The sequence below is a fragment of the Mytilus galloprovincialis genome, chromosome 1 (genome assembly GCF_965363235.1).
Source record: "Mytilus galloprovincialis chromosome 1, xbMytGall1.hap1.1, whole genome shotgun sequence".
Classification (NCBI taxonomy): domain Eukaryota; kingdom Metazoa; phylum Mollusca; class Bivalvia; order Mytilida; family Mytilidae; genus Mytilus; species Mytilus galloprovincialis.
In genome coordinates, this window is record NC_134838.1 from 119,623,870 (window position 1) to 119,643,890 (window position 20,021).

A 20,021-nucleotide genomic window follows, 5' to 3' on the forward strand; every position below is an offset into this window, starting at 1 on the left:
TCTAAATAATGTATTGATTGACAGGGCTTTTAAGAGGCTGTGTAGTCAACCTGCGCTGGTAGAAACACTGGTACCTTTATGTAACCAGTACAAGTCAGACAAGTTCATACTGGCTTTATTAGAAAGACTGATTCCTGCTGCCATTAAACCAACAAACTGCATGACGAGTGGCAGTGACAGTAATGAGTCAGACATAGAAGGAGGGGGCAGTACTGAATTAAATGTGGTGCTACACAGAATTCTATCTGATGTGACTTTGGAGGAAGGTCAAGATGAAGTGGTTATAAGGTAATTGATAAAAACTACTAACAGAGTTGAATTCGAAATATCAGGACTTTGGAGAAATTTATACATACAGAACATGACAATAGAGGAGGTCATAATGAGTTGATCATAAAAAAAACCATAAAATAGCCTCAATATTTGGACTGATCCATAGCAGTCCTTTTTCATTTAAAAACAAGACAAGGAAAGGTATCCTGACTCTAGAAGAAATTTCATTACATTATATCAGATAATCAGTATTTTAAATGACTTTACCCTAAGAAGGTTTCCGGTTGCAGAATATTAGTTGTAAATATTGTGTGTAGTGACATTTTAAAAGATATGTTTATAAAAAAAGATTTTATTTGATAATTTTGATAATTGTGCTATGTTCTGACATAATGTAATTTTATTTTAGGAATATTTTGGATAAATTAATGAAATATAGCGGAAAGTTTGAGCGTGAAGAAGCTGTGAAGGATTTCTGTAACAAATTCACTGTTACCATGAGGATGCTGGAATCCAAGTAAGATTTACATAAACATTGATTTCTAACATTTCACAGTTCAATTACATCAGATGATCTTTTTAAACAATCATTAAAAGTTAAATATAATAATTATTTTGAGAATTTTTGTTAGTATAATATCAAGCAGTCATAGAAATCTTCAAGATTTACATTATAATAAGGCAGTCATTTATCAGAATTGCTCCATTAGACTGATTTTTTTCACCCCAAATATTTAAAGTCCAAAAGAGGTATTGGCATACACATGATATGAAATACAGTTACACAAAGATAATTATGTAAATAGAAGAATTATTTGATAATAGTATAAATAAACCAATTTTTCAAGATGTTTCGGCCATTGGCCTTCTTCAGTTCTTTATTTTTCCTCTCAACTACATGGCTGACATTTCTTTTTAAATCATTGAAAAGATGTTACAGAATTTTTTGAAACAAAACAAAGACTTAATTTATATCATATAATAAAGCATATATCTGATATCTATGAATGGCATATAATGCATGTGTTTTGGTCAATGAATTGTTTTCTTCTCTCTCCAAGCAGATAAGAATTATGTTTTCAATTTGTAATAAAAATGTCAATTCTATTTTCTCCTTGAAGAAAAGATTTTTGACTTAGAAAGAATGACATGCATTGCTGTGCATCATGTGAACATTTATCTATACTGTTCATGATTATTAAGGTACCCCAAGGCAGTTGACAGAAGTATGGAAGACATTCTAGAGAATGCTGAATCTGACAAGACAAGGGAGTTAATGGAACAATTTATGAATCAGATGGTATTCTCTGTTCAACACCATCTTGTACCAGAATCAAGTGCCAGTCTGACATTGTCACTTAACCATCGTCTACCAACAGTCAGACAAAAAGCTACTCAGTATTTATTGAAAAATCTAGAGGAGGTAAACATTGTCACTTAAAGTAAACTAACCATTTCAATTTAAATGACATTAGGTTTTATAAATCTAACTAATGCTGATCCATTCATCCATTCATGCATACCTACATAAAATTGAGAATAGAAATAGGGAATATGTCCCATGTTAAAGTGGTAGTTGATTACATATATGATGTGTTTGTTTCCTTGAAATTTACCGATTCAGGTTTATAAGGATACTTTTATTATTGAAAAAACTGTGACAGAGTTATAATGGCAATAATCTAAACTCGCATTTTGAACTTTTTTTATAAGAATTAAACAGGACTTTTCTCAATATCGCAAAAAATAAACTTGCATTTTAGTCTTAAATTAGGAAATTGCAATAATAAATGCACACAATAATTTCTGAATTTTTAGTATCATTTTATCATAGACATACCTCTATTTGATTTTATTAACGTTGTTTCTAGGTCTGATTATGAATATAAATGAGACTTTAAATCTTAACAATGAATTCTGCTTATTTCAGGCACCAGATAATGACTTTGTTAATGATGTGTTATTGAACCGCCTTAGAGATGATGATAAAGATGTTGTCAAAGCTGCTTTAGAATCAGGATCAGTACGTATTCTGCAGGTTTTATAAAAATGTCTTAACAGCTTAAAAATATGAAGTGGTCTCAAATGAAAATAAAAATGTGTGGTATGATTGTCAATGAGAACTATCTTCCAAAGTGCAAAGGTCGAGAATTTACATTGGCAAGTCACTGTGCAATGTTTAAAATAAGACAAAGACCCACTCTAGAACACAGGTTTCAGAGTTCCCTGTGTATTCTTGATCAGGCTGTATCAGGAGTAAGACTTGTTAGGAAAAAAATACTTTAAATTCAAAAATTGTATGCAATATTCATAATTATGCTAAAATTGTTGCTGGATGAACAACACAATGATTAAAACTTCATTTTTTATTTTTTTATATCTAGTCAAATTCTACTATAAACATTTAAGAGAACCACATTTACTTTAAAAGTATTGGTATATTTTTTTGGAAGATTTCATTGATAAATGCATTTTTTAAATTACTATATTCTTAGGTTTAATTTACATAAGACATCAAAACATAAGAAACTAAAACATAAATACATTGTGAATGAAATTACAGTTTATAATTAGAGATTTTTTTTCTTTAGAAAATCTGGGATTTGGTGACAGAGAAAGATGAATTGATGAAAGTATTAAAACTGTTGTTAGAAAAGGTGGATACAGATTCACAATGGTAAGATTAAGATATTAAAGCTATTTTCCTAATGCATGTAGGTTACAGGTTTGGTTGGCTTGCTTCCCTTGTTTGTTTAAATGTTTGCTCAAGCATCCAATAACATTAGACAAACTGAAACCTCACCTATCTATTAATTGCAATTGTAAAACTTAACTAAGATGCTTGAGAAAACAGTTCTTCAAACTAACCAAGCAAGCCAACCAAACCTTTAAACTACCTGCATTAGGAAAATAGCTCTAAAACACGCTTCTGTTCAGTATTTGTTGTAAGAAATAATCAAAAAATATAATCTTCAAAGATTGTAACTGTTATAGCAGAAAATGTTAATAATAAGATTAGAAAATTTTTAAAAAATTGGACTCATCACAATAATGATATTTTACTATCAATATGAATATAAGAAGACCTGAGGTATAAGTCAAGAGAGAAAGCAATCCAACAAAATTTCACAACATAATTCCCGAAAATGATATTTGTTAAGGAGCAAATTTAATCCTTGGAATACAATTATAATAGATTAAAAAGTGATATAAAATTGCATCCTTCATAAATTCATAAATATATATTTAATAGAACTTTCATCACCATTTCTAAATGCAAGTATATTAAATAGATTTATTCCCTAAAAAACTATGTACATTAATATCTTTTAAATAAGTTCAGTCAGAATAATTGACATATATTTGATTTTTTTTTATTTCCAGGAAAGATATGATGTTGCCAGTACTAGAAGTTCTATGTAGCTGTGAAGATGATAATGATGATGATCAAATACTACTTATGTTATTTCCATTTTTCCTGATAACTGATTTGAAAGGATATGAACATGTGGCATTCATCCTCAATTCACATTTGGCTAAGAGACATACACTTTTAAAACATGTTAGTAAAAGTAAGTGAGACAATTGCTATAGTGGTGCATAATAGCTGGATAAAAGATTTTTTTTGCAGAGAATATACATGGACCTGTCACTCAACAAGACCACACATATTGGACTAAATTTAAGAGGATAATATACCACTATAATTTATGGGATAAATGGAAATATTTACAGCACACATACAGACTTATCTTTACTGTTTACATAATTTAGATCTTTTAGGCATTCTCTGTTTGAAAGACTTCATTTACTATAATGTTTACTTTGATATATACTCTGTAGGATGAACACCTGATTATGATTTGAAAACCTTTTGTGAAATACTGGTTTTACAGTTTTATATTATCCTATATTGTGGTTCAAAATTATAAACAAGTGTAATCAGGTATCAGAAATGCATATTTAATACCTTAATTGTATTTCAATTTTTGATCAAATCCAATTTTTACATAGGTATTCAGAAAACATCTGGATCACCTATCAAATCACCAAAATCTCCAAAATCTCCCAGAAAAAAGAAGTTGGAATATAAAGGAGATGATAATCTTGCAGAGAATATGATTGACAGTTTTGGACATGGATTGATGGCTTGTACTGAGCAGCAGAGAGACAATATGGTTTGTGATATACTTAATATATATATTACAGGTTTAAAGATTTGATTCTTTGATCTTATGTCCCTTGATCTTTCAACTTATAGGAAATATTTGTATATGCAGATTATCAATGCTTTGTACACTCATGTTTTATACTCCCCTCCACACCTCATGGAATGGTCAGCATATTACAATCAACCATCTGTCCAAAACATTTGTTACCTTCTGGTTAAAAGAATGATGACTCTTTGGTCAGGTTGTTGTTTCTTTGACACATTCCCCATTTCCATTCTCTCTTTTTATTACTTTATATTTTGTGTAAAATTACAATGTTCAATTAAACGATGCAAGACATTGTCAGAGATGCTGCCAGTCATTATCTTGTTATCAATTATCATTGTGGATTTTAACTGATATATTTAAAACAAAATGCTAAAATCTTGAGGTGCGGCAGACTGCCATTGAATTATTTGAATGCATAGGCAGGTACATAAAACCCCAGCAAAGTAACAAACTGAATAATTCAGTATACAGTATGGTGATTATGTTGACACTCATCTTACATAAAAATAGTTTTTCTCCGTTCTATTTGTTGATTTTAAGTATGTCATGAGAGTTTTCTCCTCAACATGTGTCACTCATACTGTCATTCTTTACTTTGTTTAACTCTAAATTTATAATTGGCTTGTCTATATGTGTGAATTTACAAAATAATTGAACTTGAAAAATCATGATGGATTCTATGTTTTTATTTCAGATTATTGAATGGATAAGTGCAGACTTAGATGGCAGAGGGCAGTGTTTCATACTTCTGATACTAGACAAGTTATTATCTTTGGTGAAAACCCAGAAGGAAAAGGCCTTTATCTGTCTACAGATAATACACATGATAAAGAAACTAGAGGTAGGTTTAAATGTCTTTTTATAAGGTTTTAGGTTTCCCCTTCATACTGGAGACTGGTTAAATTGTCAAAACAAGTGGTCCTCAGAAAAGATGTTTATATGAAAATATTTGATGTAACGATTCATGGGCCGTCTGAATTCTGAAATCAAACAAATTCTTGAAACAATTTGATTATGTTGACATTTTCAAAACAGATTTAGATATTTTCAAAGGTCACAATTAGCTGTGATAACTTAATTCATTATTTAGTGCAAATCCCTGAACTCTACAAATAAATAAATAAAAAGAGGAACAGCCTGTATAGTGGTAAGATGAGTGGTCAATGAGCCAGCTTATCCAATGTCAACAGCATTTGCTATTTTGTTTAACTATATAAAAGTATGTTGATATCAACAAGTTGTACATGTAATACTACTTGGAAAAGTAAGATTTTTTTATGTTACAGATTAAGGGAGATGGAGAAATAACTACAATCAGCAAAGCAATAGACACCACTTGTAATCAGATATTTAAAGAAAAGACAATTAGTTTCACACTTGTCCTGTCTATCTTAAACAGGATGATGGCAGCCATTACCTTACCTAAAAAGCTCAAGGATGGTAAATACAATTTGGTTTTAAATGTGACAGAGTTCCTAATAGACACCAATTTTCATTGTTTGAGATTTTTAAAATTTTTTGTTTGTTTTTTAGAATCATAAATTTTGATTATAGAATGAGGAAATTTCCTCATTCTATAATCAAAATTTATGATTCTTCCTCATTCTATAATCAAAATTTATGATTCTAAAAAACAAACAAAAAATTTTAAAAATCTCAAATTCATGATTTTAATTTAATTTATTATGATAATAAATTGACCATTTGTAATGTGGTTTGTTTATTTATCGTTAAAATATCCTCTAAATTGGTTACCAAGGTGATGTTTTCTTAGTTTATAAAAATCAAAGTTTAACAGTAAAAGAATAGGAATATATCTTTTTCATTTGTATTGATAAAAGCTTTTCATCTATTGAAATCAGTACTCTATGGTTATAGTCATGAAAATCTTATAATTAAGATTTTTTTTGGTTAGGCCTAAATTAAAATATTGTTTGTTTGCCCTTTTCCGACCCTATGTTTTGAAACAGGGTAGGTAGGTAGGTAAAATATTTTATTTTTTTCCCCAAAAAAATAACTTGGCTCGGTATATTATTTGTCATGGGTAGGCAGGTAGGTATAATATTTTATTTTATAGATACAAACTCTGCATAATGTCATTTGTGTCCGGTTTTTTTTGCAAATAAGTTTTCTGGGACTATTAGTTTAAAAAAAAAATATCACGTAGAATGTGAAGCTAATTCATATGCACAGTACTATTTTGTTTTAAAATATCAAAATATAGAGCTGTGCCGCATATCTTCAACGTTTATATGCCTGGAACTTTGAAGAGTTTGAACTTGCACTTATATTCTGTACTACGTACCTTGTATGCTTACCTTAAGATTTTCTGTAAAAGATAACTTTGTACTGATAAGATATGTCCGGACAGACATACATAACTAGTAGAAAAAGTCCCTAGAGTGTTAAAAAACATCGTGTGTGCCCTTGTTTCCAATAAAAATGCTACAAGACTTAAAACTCTGACAATTGTCACGTATTTTACATCGCATTTATAAATGATCTGTATGGACAACTTGGCGATTTTACTGCCAGATATTCTCCACTTTACAGGGTTTTGTCACGTTTGATTCAAATCAGATATAAATAATATAGCGGCATCGTTAACATAATCATCCCGATCTGCGGATCACAAAAGGCCATCCCTACAAAGAATACAACACGTGTCTGTTCACATATTAGTTTGTACACACGTTGATAATTTTGTATCAAACAAACTTATTTGTAAATGAACCCTGCTCTTTAAGTATAAAGGTACAGAGTAGCGTACGTCATATCATGATTTCAGGAAGCGTTCACATGCTGAACATCGATTTCAAACAAATGCTTTGAAACTTCAAATGCAAGTGTTCATGTCAAACGCTCAGGTGATACCAAACGGACTAAACTTTATCCGTTAAAGATAAAACCCGAGAATTCCGGATAAAATAGTTTTGAGCGGGAAATACAACTATAAGATTTTTGGTAGGAAGGAAAAAATAAAATAAAATAAAATCTTGCTGGTAAATACAAATAAAAGATTTTCAGGCGCAACGAATTTATAGGGTCGGTCGGTAAAGGGCAAACAATCAATATTTTAATTTAAGCCTTATTATATTTAAGTTTTTATGTCCCACCTATGATATTATGCCCCACCTACAATAGTAGAGGGGCATTATGTTTTTGGTCTGTGTGTCCTTTCATCTGTTCGTTCATTCGTCTGTTAGTTTGTCCGTCCATTCATTTGTCTGTACCACTTCAAATTAAAATTTTTGGTCCAGGCAGTTTTTGATGAAGTTGAAGTCTAATCAACTTGAAACTTAGTATACATGTTCCCTATGATATGATCTTTCTAATTTTAATGCCACATTAGAGTTCTGACCCCAATTTCATGGTCCACTGAACATATAAAAAATTAGTGCAAGTTTCAGGTTAAAGTTTTTGGTCAAGGTAGTTTTTGATGAAGTTGGAAGTCCAATCAACTTGAAACTTAGTATACATGTTCCCTGTGATATGATCTTTCTAATTTTAATGACAAATTAAAGTTTTTACCCCAATTTCATGGGCCACTAAACATAGAAAATGATAGTGCGAGTGGGGCTTCATTTACTATGGACACATTCTAGTTCATAATACAATTGCTATTCAAAGATTCATCCAAAGAAGATCATAGATTAGAGTAATACACAAAATTTTGAACTGTGGTTTTTATATATTTCAGTAAATTACTGGTATTACCATGGCAATACAAATGCAGAAGATCAGATTCTTGTTGTGTTAGTAGAAATGTTTGATTATATATTAGACAAAGCGACACAGGCGTTTTCTTGTGCAGAGTCATTCAGAGATTTATTTAAAGAGACCGTGGAGGTTAGTAAGTCTTACTTGATCCTGAGACTTTGAAGGTAAATTCTTTTCATAAATATTGTTCATTGCCATTTAGAAATTTTATCTCAGAAACTTTCAAGGTAACTCATCAACTCTTCAAAAAGACATTTGGAATAATTCAGCTTGACAAATAGATATTATTAGTTACATAGTGTGCTAGTGACCTAATAGGATATATATGGGGTCAGTAAATTCCACATGGGTTAAGAGTGAAGTGTTTTATGATTTTACTTCAATCTTAATCATCAATTTCTTTGTCTGTTGAAACCTTTAAGATTTTTTCTCAGTTCTGTTTGTTTTTATAAAGGGACGTAACACCACTACTAACCGTGTAAGACATAAGCCCCGCCTCCCTTCTAACCTAATATGGAATATAAAGAGACGTTACACCACTACTAACCGTGTATGAAATAAGCAACACCTCCCTACTAACCTAATATTAAATATACACGGTCTCCACACTGACACTTTTAACCAATCATATTCCTAGAAATGTATAGGAGGAACGATAAAAGAAGATGTGGTATGAGTGCCAATGAGACAAGTCAGTATTTGAGAGATCTGCTAATAGAAGTGATGAATAAACAACTTCATAACTAACTTTAAGTTTATGAGAAACAACATTTATTTGTGATTTGTTCACAAAACAGTAAAATACACTTTTTTGACAAAACTTTACAGAAGTTGATTATTGAGACCATCTTGTTGTTAATCAGTTGTTCCGATCCTCTTATTCTCATATACTTTAGACTCTCATTTGAAGTTGATCTTATCAGGATTTTCTTGCCTGTAACATTTGAAAAAAATTTGGTTAAAACTGAGAAGGAAAAATAAATAAAAAACTTTCAGTGTTATTTTATAATGTGCTCCATACAAAATGTGCTTAGGTAATCAACTCTTATACACCCCAATAAAATTGCAAAAATAAGCATTCAATTGAAGTATTTTTCACATGTTTTCCAAGAGCAATTGCTAGACTTACTGCTTAGATTTCTACCCTAATTTTACTATATTGAAGAAGTTTCAACTGTATTATTTTTTCACAGGTTGTTTTCCCAGATTCAGACCTACTCTTTAGATTCCTAGGTCTACTTTGGACCCAGCATTGTAACACCACTGAAACAAAGCTTGAAGTCTCACTACCATTACAAGCCAGAGCGTTACAGATTGGTAAAATACACCTCCAGGAATTGAGAGCTGACAGCTTTACAGAAACTGACTGGACTACAGGTAATATGGATATATTGGTTGTTAAATGTTGTCATTTATAAACATTTTATTTTTCTCTTTGATCTTATAAATCTAGATCTGTGTGTATTTTTTATGCCCCATTTATGGGCATTATGTTTTCTGGTCTGTGCGTCCGTCTGTTCTTTCGTTTGTCTGTTCCTCGGTTCGTCTGTTCATCCCAGGTTAAAGTTTTTGGTCAAGGTAGTTTTTGATGAAGTTGAAGTCCAATCAATTTGAATTTAGTACACATGTTCCTATGATATGATCTTTCTAGTTTTAATGCCAAATTAGAGATTTTCACTCATTTTCAAGGTCAAACATAGAAAATGATAGTGCAAATGGAGCATCCGTGTACTGGGGACACATTCTTGTTTTTTTTAGCAAACTACTTTAAATAGAAGAAGCTTTCTAGTTTTGAACCATGTACCCAGTGAACCATGTACCCAGTACATGGTTAACAGAAACAATGAATTTGAAAATGATATTTCAATTTATTTCAGCAATACTTAATCTATTACTGACAACAAGTAGTTCTAACAAGTCCATTCGTGAGATGTCTGTGCAGTGTCTACAGATCGTTCAGAACAAGATGGAGGAATCGGCCTTCAGTCCTGTCATCAAGAAAGTGCTCAGATGTCTACCAGAAATTGTGGCTGACCCTGAGTTCATTGAATCTGTAATTAAGCATTTGTTTTAAATATTGTTTCTAAATTTTTACAAAAAAAGGAAAAATGAAATGTTATGTTTGTCATAGTTTATTTGAATTTAATTTGAAATGTCTAAATAAAAAAATGCCCTAACATTCCATTTGTCAAATCTATAGTATATGAGTATTCCCAAATCTATTACTATTCAAAAATTTCAGTCAAGTGTAATTTCACCTTACTTTGATGTAAATAGAGTTATGGGAATGTTTTTAATCTCATCAGACTTGATATATTACTCTTTTGAAAATGACATGACAAGTACTTTTTATTTCTCTAAAAAGAAGTTTTTGGTTAACCTGATTTAATGTTAGGTAATAATTAACTCATTGAATGACATTTGACATATTCCTGCTGATTTATTTTAGGTGATGAAAGCAGTTTTCAAAACTATGGATGAAGAAAAAGAGAAAACACCCAAGAAGAAGAGACAGTCTTTAACGCAAACCAACAAAGAAGAAGCTCTAACAATGATCCTAGATGTTATAAGTGATAAATCTACCCCTCACTTCATACAGAAATCTTTGTTGGAGTTGATTAAGCATTGTCATAGCAGGGTAGGTGTAAAACAATGAAGTCAAAGCTGTAATAATAATAGCAGGGTAATTCTAAGGCAGTGTAAAAAGACTAGCTGAAATAGTGATAATGGGTTAGGTAAAGCAAAGAAATAATACCAAAACTCATAACACTGATAGCAGGTTAGATGTGAAGCAAGCAGCTATGATATAAGCATTGATAGCAGAGTATGTTAAATACATGCAAATGATGAAAGAGTAGCTTTTCTCTGTTTATAAAAGGAATTAAATTCTGAGTTTATGGTTCTAGATTTATGTTTTGGAAACCTTTTTCGTTTTAAAAAGGAATATTGCCCTAAGTATTTCCTGTAAAAAGTTATTTGAGAAAAACTATGAATTTCTGTCAGTAACTGGTTCTTGACCAGTACAATGACACGACTCCATACTTATATAAAAGAAGGTTTTGAACAAAGTAACAAAGACTTGTTTCAATGATGATAGAAGGTAAAGTTATGACAAGTTGCGACCATGTAGGTTTTTTTTATGGATTTATTTTATTCTGTCAGACCGATATGAGTATCCAGTACACTTGGTTAGTGTATAAGAAGTTTAGGATCTATTTTTAACCTATAGCTACACCTGGGATTCAGTGATATTGCTTAATTTTCATTTTTAAAGTAGTCTTGTATCATTATAACTGTCCTCTTACTTTATTTACAGAAAATTCTGACATCTTTGTTACCTAAGCTACAGCAAGATTTGAAGGCACTGGAAGATGGAAATAAATCGAAAGTATTATTTGACTGTTGTAAGATGATTTTGGAGAGATTTGACCCTGAGTTTGGAGAGGTCATAGACTCTGATGGAATCCCTGTGTTAATGGCTGCCTTGAAATCTGCTGTGTGTATAGATGATAATGCAGATACTATTCAACAATTTACTATTTATATGGTAAGACATTCGTCTGATTGAATTTTTGAGATTTTCAATTCTTCCAAACTTTTCAAAAATGCTGTTTAATTCCACACATGAGCCTTAATGGTAAAGTCATATTGGACCATTTAATATCAAGCAATTTATCAAAATTTTGAAATTAAAAGCATTTCATGTTTGTTTTCAGATAACAAAAGATTTGTATACATCCCTGCACTTGGAATCACAGAAGAAAATTCTATCAACTCTATATTCCCTGTGGACAGAGTCAGAGAATACCTATGTACCCTCTTCTATTAGGAAGGTTCTCAGACATGTGAGTACTAGATTTTGCAGTTTATTGTTCAAATGGAATTAAAGACAAAATGGCAAGTAATTTTCTAGCCAAATAAACAACTAGCTGTTCAGAATTTAAACAAAAAGGATATGAAGTATGGATGGAGATGAAAATAAATGAACCTAACATATTTTTTTTTTAAAATTCTCTCCCCCTGAAAATTTGAAATTTTGGCAAAATTATACAAAAGTTGGTCCAGTTAATTTTCAGTATGTATTCAGATCATGCAGGTAGCTTAAAATTATATACATTATATTTCAGCTCCCACTAGATGGTAGCCATGTTGCTGATGAGTTGGAACAGTGTCTTAGTGTAACAAATGTTGGAACCCTAAGGGAAGCTAAAAGGAAGAAAAGGTGATTTATTGAAAAATCTTAAACACTTGTAACAATAGTCTAGACAATGCACTCTAGCTTTCTCAACCAATAAAAACTGATAGCCTCGAAATAGTACATTAGTGTTGAAAGTGGCATTAAAATAACAATCGGTCAATCCATATAAAGAAAATACTTGAAAAAATTTCTATCATGTGTTTGTTTAATCATTTATAGCAGGCCATCAGAGATAGTCAAACCAAAGGAAGATGAGTTTGAGAGTTTGTCATGGCAACGAGTAACTGTGATCTTAGAATCTGTGCAAGAGAAGAAGAAGTTGGATAATTATCATGTTCTTCTGCCAGTCTGCTTCAACCTTATGTCTAGGTAAGCAAATAATTAGCATGTTTTTTTTAAAGGAATTGCTCCAACTTATTCTGGGTAAGGGTTTAATCATCTATGTTCTTCTGCTCATCTTCTTCAACCTTATATGTTAGGTAAGGATTAACTATCTAGGATCTGCTTCAAATTTATTTCTATGTAAGGATAACTTATCATGTTATCTTGCCAATCGACTTTTATTTATGTCCAGGATAACTGATCTGTTTTATACCCCCTCTCTAGAAGTGTAAGTGCCATATTAATATGGTCGTTGTTATGAATAACATTTTTACAAAACTTTAAATTTTTCAAAATACCAAGAACTGAAGAGTCTGTTGCATCAAAGCATGAGTCTGGTGTACAAAATTTTAATCTTGGTATTTGTCCTTCCTGATCGTAAGGTAACCAAGTTAGTTTGATTGCCAGGCAAAATGCTAGTTTAAATTTCTCCTATTTCAGTACAAGTTTAAATAATAGAACTTATCTTTATTTGGGAATTTGAGACACTGGACCTGAGAAATTGTGACACTTTAACTATTTGCGTCATACAACAATCACTTTTCCATTTTTGTTTCAGACATTTTCTCTTGTTACATCAAAACTTTACACAAACTTCTGTAATGTCTATCAATGGCGAACAAATAGCAATAAGGTGTATTATGTTCATTGCAGGATTTTGGAATCAGATGATCACTCTTCAGGAGAATATATTAAACAATTAATACTGGCATTAATCCACCATGTCTGTAGTAAAGTGGATGTGGATCAAACACAAAGTAAGTTATAAACACCGGCATTAATCCACCATGTCTGTAGTAAAGTGGATGTGGATCAAACACAAAGTAAGTTATAAACACCCGGCATTAATCCACCATGTCTGTAGTAAAGTGGATGTGGATCAAACACAAAGTAAGTTATAAACACCCGGCATTAATCCACCATGTCTGTAGTAAAGTGGATGTGGATCAAATACAAAGTAAGTTATAAACACCCAGTATTAATCCACCATGTCTGTAGTAAAGTGAATGTGGATCAAACACAAAGTAAGTTATAAACACCCGGCATTGATCCACCATGTCTGTAGTAAAAAGAATGTGGATCAAACACAAAGTAAGTTATAAACACCCGGCATTAATCCACCATGTCTGTAGTAAAGTGAATGTGGATCAAACACAAAGTAAGTTATAAACACCCAGCATTAATCCACCATGTCTGTAGTAAAGTGAATGTGGATCAAACGCAAAGTAAGTTATAAACACCCAACATTAATCCACCATGTCTGTAGTAAAGTGAATGTGGATCAAACACAAAGTAAGTTATAAACACCCGGCATTAATCCACCATGTCTGTAGTAAAGTGAATGTGATCAAACACAAAGTAAGTTATAAACACCCAGCATTAATCCACCATGTCTGTAGTAAAGTGAATGTGGATCAAACACAAAGTAAGTTATAAACACCCGGCATTAATCTACCATGTCTGTAGTAAAGTGAATGTGGATCAAACACAAAGTAAGTTATAAACACCCGGCATTAATCCACCATGTCTGTAGTAAAGTGAATGTGGATCAAACACAAAGTAAGTTATAAACACCCAGCATTAATCCACCATGTCTGTAGTAAAGTGAATGTGGATCAAACACAAAGTAAGTTATAAACACCCGGCATTAATCCACCATGTCTGTAGTAAAGTGAATGTGGATCAAACACAAAGTAAGTTATAAACACCTGGCATTAATCCACCATGTCTGTAGTAAAGTGAATGTGGATCAAACACAAAGTAAGTTATAAACACCCAACATTAATCCACCATGTCTGTAGTAAAGTGGATGTGGATCAAAAACAAAGTAAGTTATAAACACCCGGCATTAATCCACCATGTATGTAGTAAAGTGGATGTGGATCAAACACAAAGTAAGTTATAAACACCCGGCATTAATCCACCATGTATGTAGTAAAGTGGATGTGGATCAAACACAAAGTAAGTTATAAACACCCGGCATTAATCCACCATGTCTGTAGTAAAGTGGATGAGGATCAAAAACAAAGTAAGTTATAAACACCCAGTATTAATCCACCATGTCTGTAGTAAAGTGAATGAGAATCAAAAACAAAGTAAGTTATAAACACCCGGCATTAATCCACCATGTTTGTAATAAAGTGGATGTGGATCAAACACAAAGTAAGTATTTCAGATCTTTTATAACACCTGACAACTGACATTAATCCACAATGTTTGTAGCAAAGTGGATGTGGATCAAACACAAAAATAAGTTATAAGCACCTTACACCTGGTAATATCTTCCATTGTTTTATAAGGTGAATGTGGATTAAAAATGTAGATGAGAGAAAAACTGTTGTCAAATCAATGATAGGTCTTAGTACGACATTAAAATAAATGTTATTTTCAGTTGAATAGATATCAAGATATGTTTAATAATATACGTTCTTTTAACCTCCCTTCACAATTGCTAAAATCCACATAAACATGCAACATCTCAAAGTATCCTCTCTTCAAGGATTTTTCTTATAGTACATCTTAAATGGAATGTAAGACCTATTGACCAATTTTAGAGCTCTAATTGTTTGGTTTTTAATCTTTACTAAATTGTTCATTTTATTTTTAGAACTAATACCAGAACAAACTTTTAACATGGAATTGATTGTACAGTGTGTGAGAAGTTCTGACAATCCACAGACACATCATCAGGCATTACTGGTTCTAACAGTAGCTGCAGAACTTTACCCTGTAAGTGGAATATAAAATATAGTCCTGCTTAATAATTATTATTTTTTTATGTGTCAAATATGGTCCTTTCTAATTTTAAACATACATACTATTTTGAAAAGTGGTCAAAATGAAAAAAAAATGAAAAAGGAATGTTAAAAATAATACCTATGTGAGACATGTGTTCTTCAAGTCTTAATAAAAAAAAGTCGTGAATTTATTTTTAAAGTAAATCAGAACAGTAAATGAAGTAATCGTGCAGTTGTGGTAAAGGTACTTCAATTTGATGGATGAAAAGGGAGTAGTGAGGGAACAACATAATTATTCTACCTTGCCCCCTGACCCTATGCTTGAAGATATGTATACTCTTATTTCTCAATTTACATAATTTACAGGAAAAACTGTTACACAATATAATGTCTGTGTTTACATTCATGGGAGATACGATACTTAAACAGGATGATGCTTACAGCTTCCATATTATTAGTAGAATACTAGAGACAGTTATACCAGCATTAGTTACTGTAAGTACAATAATACTGTTGAAATTAAGTAATCCTGTTTTCTTTAAAGGCATATTCCAAATGTCTCAAACATTGTTTTCAAAATTCAAACCAGTAGGTTGAACTTTCTTCATGCAATATATGTAGACTTTAGTAGTTAATTTTGAAGTGGAAAGATATACACAGAATTGATATATTTCCTAAACACTTGTTGTTTTTATCATTTGAACTTTACATTGACACGCTGTGTAAACAATGTGGGACTAACGTATTCTGATTGATAAATTCTTCCTACATTGTACATATGATATATGTGTATTTTAAGTTAATTTTGTAGTTGTAGAAATATGAATAAATCTAATATTTACTTTCTAGGCATGTGGACAAAGAAAAAGGGTACACAGGACTGTATCTAACAAACCAGAAGATGTCATCACCATGGTGATTCGTGTATTTGTTGATGCCTTCCCACATATACCAAATCACCGTCGTCTGATGTTGTTTACAAAACTAGTATCTATAGAGGGTGATGTATCTTATCTGTGGAGAACATTGTTACTAATGACAGAACAAGTGGTCAGTAAAGGACCAGTAGTGGACAATGAGGATGAAAGCTCAGAAAAGGTTAGTTTTCACTTGAAAATGTTTTGAAGTTTATAAGCCTACTGATTATACTAAAAAAGATTTTTTTTATAAAAGTCACCAGCAGTAAAATGTATGTTCAGAGCTTGAATTCAATCTTTTCCATTATGTTCCAAAGATAACAATGTTTTTATATTTGATAAGGTATACTGTTAATTCAGAAATTATTGTATGCATTTATTATCGTGATATTTCAAGAATAGACAAAAATGCAAGTTTAATCATTGCGATTTTGAAAAAATCTGCATACAGGTCTATTTTTCAGTTATCAGAATGGGAGTTTTATTAATTGCGATACTAATCCATTCGCATTATTTGCATTTATAAAAAACCTTACAATAATTTCTGAATTTACAATAAACTTTCTATTCAAGGATTAAAAAAAAATCATATTTGCTACCACTAGAGATTTCACTATATCTGTGCAGCCATTTTGCTTTGCCTGTACAACTGTCGGCTGCCACAGATATTATAAACTAAATCTTTCTATTTTTAGATTGAGTCTGCACTGGACAGGAAGTTCAGATTAAATCTGTGCAACCATTTTACTTTGCCTGTACAACTGTCGGCTGCCACAGATATTATTAGCTAAATCTTTCTATTTTTAGATCGACTCTGCACCAGACAGGGAGTTCAGATTAAACCTGTGCAGCCATTTTACTTTGCCTGTACAACTGTCAGCTGCTACAGATATTATTGATTACATAATGAAGCTTCCAGATGATAAAGACATGGGTAAGACCTCTTGAGCTTTACAATTTTTAAGATTGAACTAAACATGAAACAAAAATTTACAGAAATTTTCTTTGTTATAGTGTTTGTATGTGTGAGTGTTAACTGATTTTTTATTGATTATGTTTAGCTTTGCTAAAAATGCCCATTTGTGCTAAGTGTTAAAAGACAAAGTTCTAGCAAGGCATTTCCTTTCATTTTATTGATAGGTGTTTAACACCACTTTAATACAGCACAGTTAGCTATTTGTATGGCAGCCATTTTTTATTGATAGAGGTAGGCAAAGATCCTTAAAGCACTAGTTACCTGTGAAATAAACTGACAATCTTAGTCAATTAAGTTTGGAGACAAATACTCCTGCCAATTGCGGCACTTAACAGAGTAAAGGGAAGTCAAGGTCATTAAAACACCCTTTAGTAGTAGGCTAGTGAAATAGTATTTCAACTAATAAGAAATCTTGGCTACCAAGGCCTTGACAATTATTGAAGAAAAAAGTCTTGTCTTTCCCCCAAAAAATTTATGCAAAAAATATTAATATATTTTTTTTTTTTAGTTGCAATCTTTTTGGAGCAAGAATAAATCCCCTAAATTTGATGTTGATATTAATTATACTGCTAATAGAATAACTAGTGGAAACAACTGTGAATGGTGATAATTTTAAAATGAGTTGAGTTGGTTCAATAAAGTTTACTCTTAACATTCCTTTAGGTTCAAGTCATACACAATTTGAAGTACAACCTTAAAGCTTTTGTTAGTTATACATGTTGCACTTGTTACTATACATGATCATAATTATTAAAAATGATGTCATAATTGATTGATTAGTTGACAATATTGGAGAGTATACAATTTTTTGAACAAATTGACCATTTTAATATTTATGATATTTATTTTACAGAGTCTTCAGCAAAGACAGTATCTCTTCCAAAATCTCTGGGACAACTAAAGAAAGATGATGTAGAACTGTTTAATGTACAGTTTCACACAGCTAAACAACTGAGACACTTTAGATATGAATCTTTACAACTGCTGATTTCTCTCTTCACAAATTCAACTTTCCTGTCACAGGTAACTGTTAAAATGAATTGATCTCCCTACAAATTCCACTTTCCTGTCACAGGTAACTGCTAATGTGAATTTCTCTCCTTTCAAGTTAAACTTTCAAGTTCAACTTTCTTGTCCCAGATAACAATTTTATTATTACAGCTTACTGAAAATGTAAATATTAAGGTTTATTTAAAGGAATTTGAAAATATTGCCGATTTTACACCACAAAATCTACTACGAGAACAGACATATTGATGCATCTAGGTACATTTTAAGGCATGACAGCACCTAAATATATAATAGTTATATAAAGTCCATGTTTCAGAAAATTGAAAACTAACCTAGATTGTGATTGGCATGTTGTTTTAGTATGCAGAAGATAGCTAAATAAACAAACACACAAGTTTCATTTGATACTGTCTTCTAAGTTACACAGTTTAAATTGCCTATTTTTGGCAGATGTCTATTGTCCATCTATTGTCCATTTAAATCTTTACAACTCACAACATGTATTATATGAGTGGAGCTTCTCAAACTTCTTTCCCATCTGAGTTTATTTTGGCACCTTCTGCAGGAATGAAAACAATGACATATGAATGACCCTCATGAATGAATAGCAAAATCTAGTTTTAATATTGTGAAACTTAAAATATATTTAAATTTTATTTATCTAGGTTCAGCCATACTTTAAAACTTTTCAAGATATACAGGTTTGTCTGTACCTAGAGTGAAAATTATAGTATAAATAGGCTATATTTGCGAAAATGTTATGAACCATAATAACTATTGGTATCTCTCTTCACAAGTTCAACTTTGGTGTCACAGGTAACTACATATGTTTGAGTCTAGCTGGAAAAAAACTACTTAAAATATGTAATAATGTAGAATTTGAGTATAATTATAATTGTTAGTAAGATTTTTGATTTTTGTAGGTATCAAGAGAATTAAATGAAGATTTACAGCAGGATTTCCAGAAGTTATTAGAAGTAATCATGGGTTGTCTGGCTCAGCTATCTAAATCTGTAGAGAAACATTCTGATAAACCAACAGCCAAATTCTGGAGAGCTTTGTTTCATAAGATCTGTGAACTCTTAGATAAGGTAAGTACTAAACTACTTATTATGTTTTTGTTACTTTTGATATACTTTTATTTATCAAATTTTTCAAAAAGTTATAAATTAATTAATTAAAGAACTGACACAATTAAGTATGACGTAAAAAATAAATGATTTGTGATAAAAAGAATATATTGAATAGTTTAAATATCTAATTAGATGAGTTGCCTCCCTTGAGAATTGCCTTATAGTATTGAAAACTACTGTAGAAATTAACATTTTCACAAGAACATTATATGTTCATAAAATTAAAGATAAGAAATTAGATTACTCATGGCACTTACTGTATGAGAAGTTTGAAATGTTCAGTCTGAATTTGATGATTAATTTGTGTTCCTGGAGTTCTCAACAGAATTTTCGTATTATTTTTTTTAAACATGAAAGATACATTTTTTTTTACTTTATATGACTTTTAACATAACATTATTGGGGTTTTAAACATGTTGAAAGCATCTTGCTAAAAAGGTAAAGTATTAAACAG

The 20,021-nt window shown here is 31.2% G+C and overlaps 1 protein-coding gene across 3 annotated transcripts in view; it reads left to right on the plus strand.

The window, feature by feature from the left end:
* Positions 1-20,021, plus strand: part of LOC143054871 (HEAT repeat-containing protein 1-like) — a 39,691-nt gene that overhangs the window by 7,593 nt on the left and 12,077 nt on the right. For 2 of the 3 annotated variants that reach the window (XM_076227955.1, XM_076227968.1), the window contains 24 exons: positions 25-288; positions 683-790; positions 1,477-1,696; positions 2,204-2,296; positions 2,865-2,950; positions 3,658-3,845; positions 4,288-4,451; positions 5,188-5,334; positions 5,780-5,933; positions 8,194-8,342; positions 9,407-9,590; positions 10,091-10,266; positions 10,663-10,851; positions 11,530-11,760; positions 11,930-12,058; positions 12,341-12,435; positions 12,631-12,780; positions 13,447-13,550; positions 15,401-15,522; positions 15,897-16,025; positions 16,380-16,628; positions 17,255-17,381; positions 18,277-18,446; positions 19,358-19,525. In XM_076227955.1, coding sequence (XP_076084070.1) covers positions 25-288; positions 683-790; positions 1,477-1,696; positions 2,204-2,296; positions 2,865-2,950; positions 3,658-3,845; positions 4,288-4,451; positions 5,188-5,334; positions 5,780-5,933; positions 8,194-8,342; positions 9,407-9,590; positions 10,091-10,266; positions 10,663-10,851; positions 11,530-11,760; positions 11,930-12,058; positions 12,341-12,435; positions 12,631-12,780; positions 13,447-13,550; positions 15,401-15,522; positions 15,897-16,025; positions 16,380-16,628; positions 17,255-17,381; positions 18,277-18,446; positions 19,358-19,525 — 3,796 coding nt within the window. The remainder of the gene's footprint in view (positions 1-24; positions 289-682; positions 791-1,476; positions 1,697-2,203; positions 2,297-2,864; positions 2,951-3,657; positions 3,846-4,287; positions 4,452-5,187; positions 5,335-5,779; positions 5,934-8,193; positions 8,343-9,406; positions 9,591-10,090; positions 10,267-10,662; positions 10,852-11,529; positions 11,761-11,929; positions 12,059-12,340; positions 12,436-12,630; positions 12,781-13,446; positions 13,551-15,400; positions 15,523-15,896; positions 16,026-16,379; positions 16,629-17,254; positions 17,382-18,276; positions 18,447-19,357; positions 19,526-20,021) is intronic. The other variant, XM_076227964.1, reaches the window with a different exon arrangement.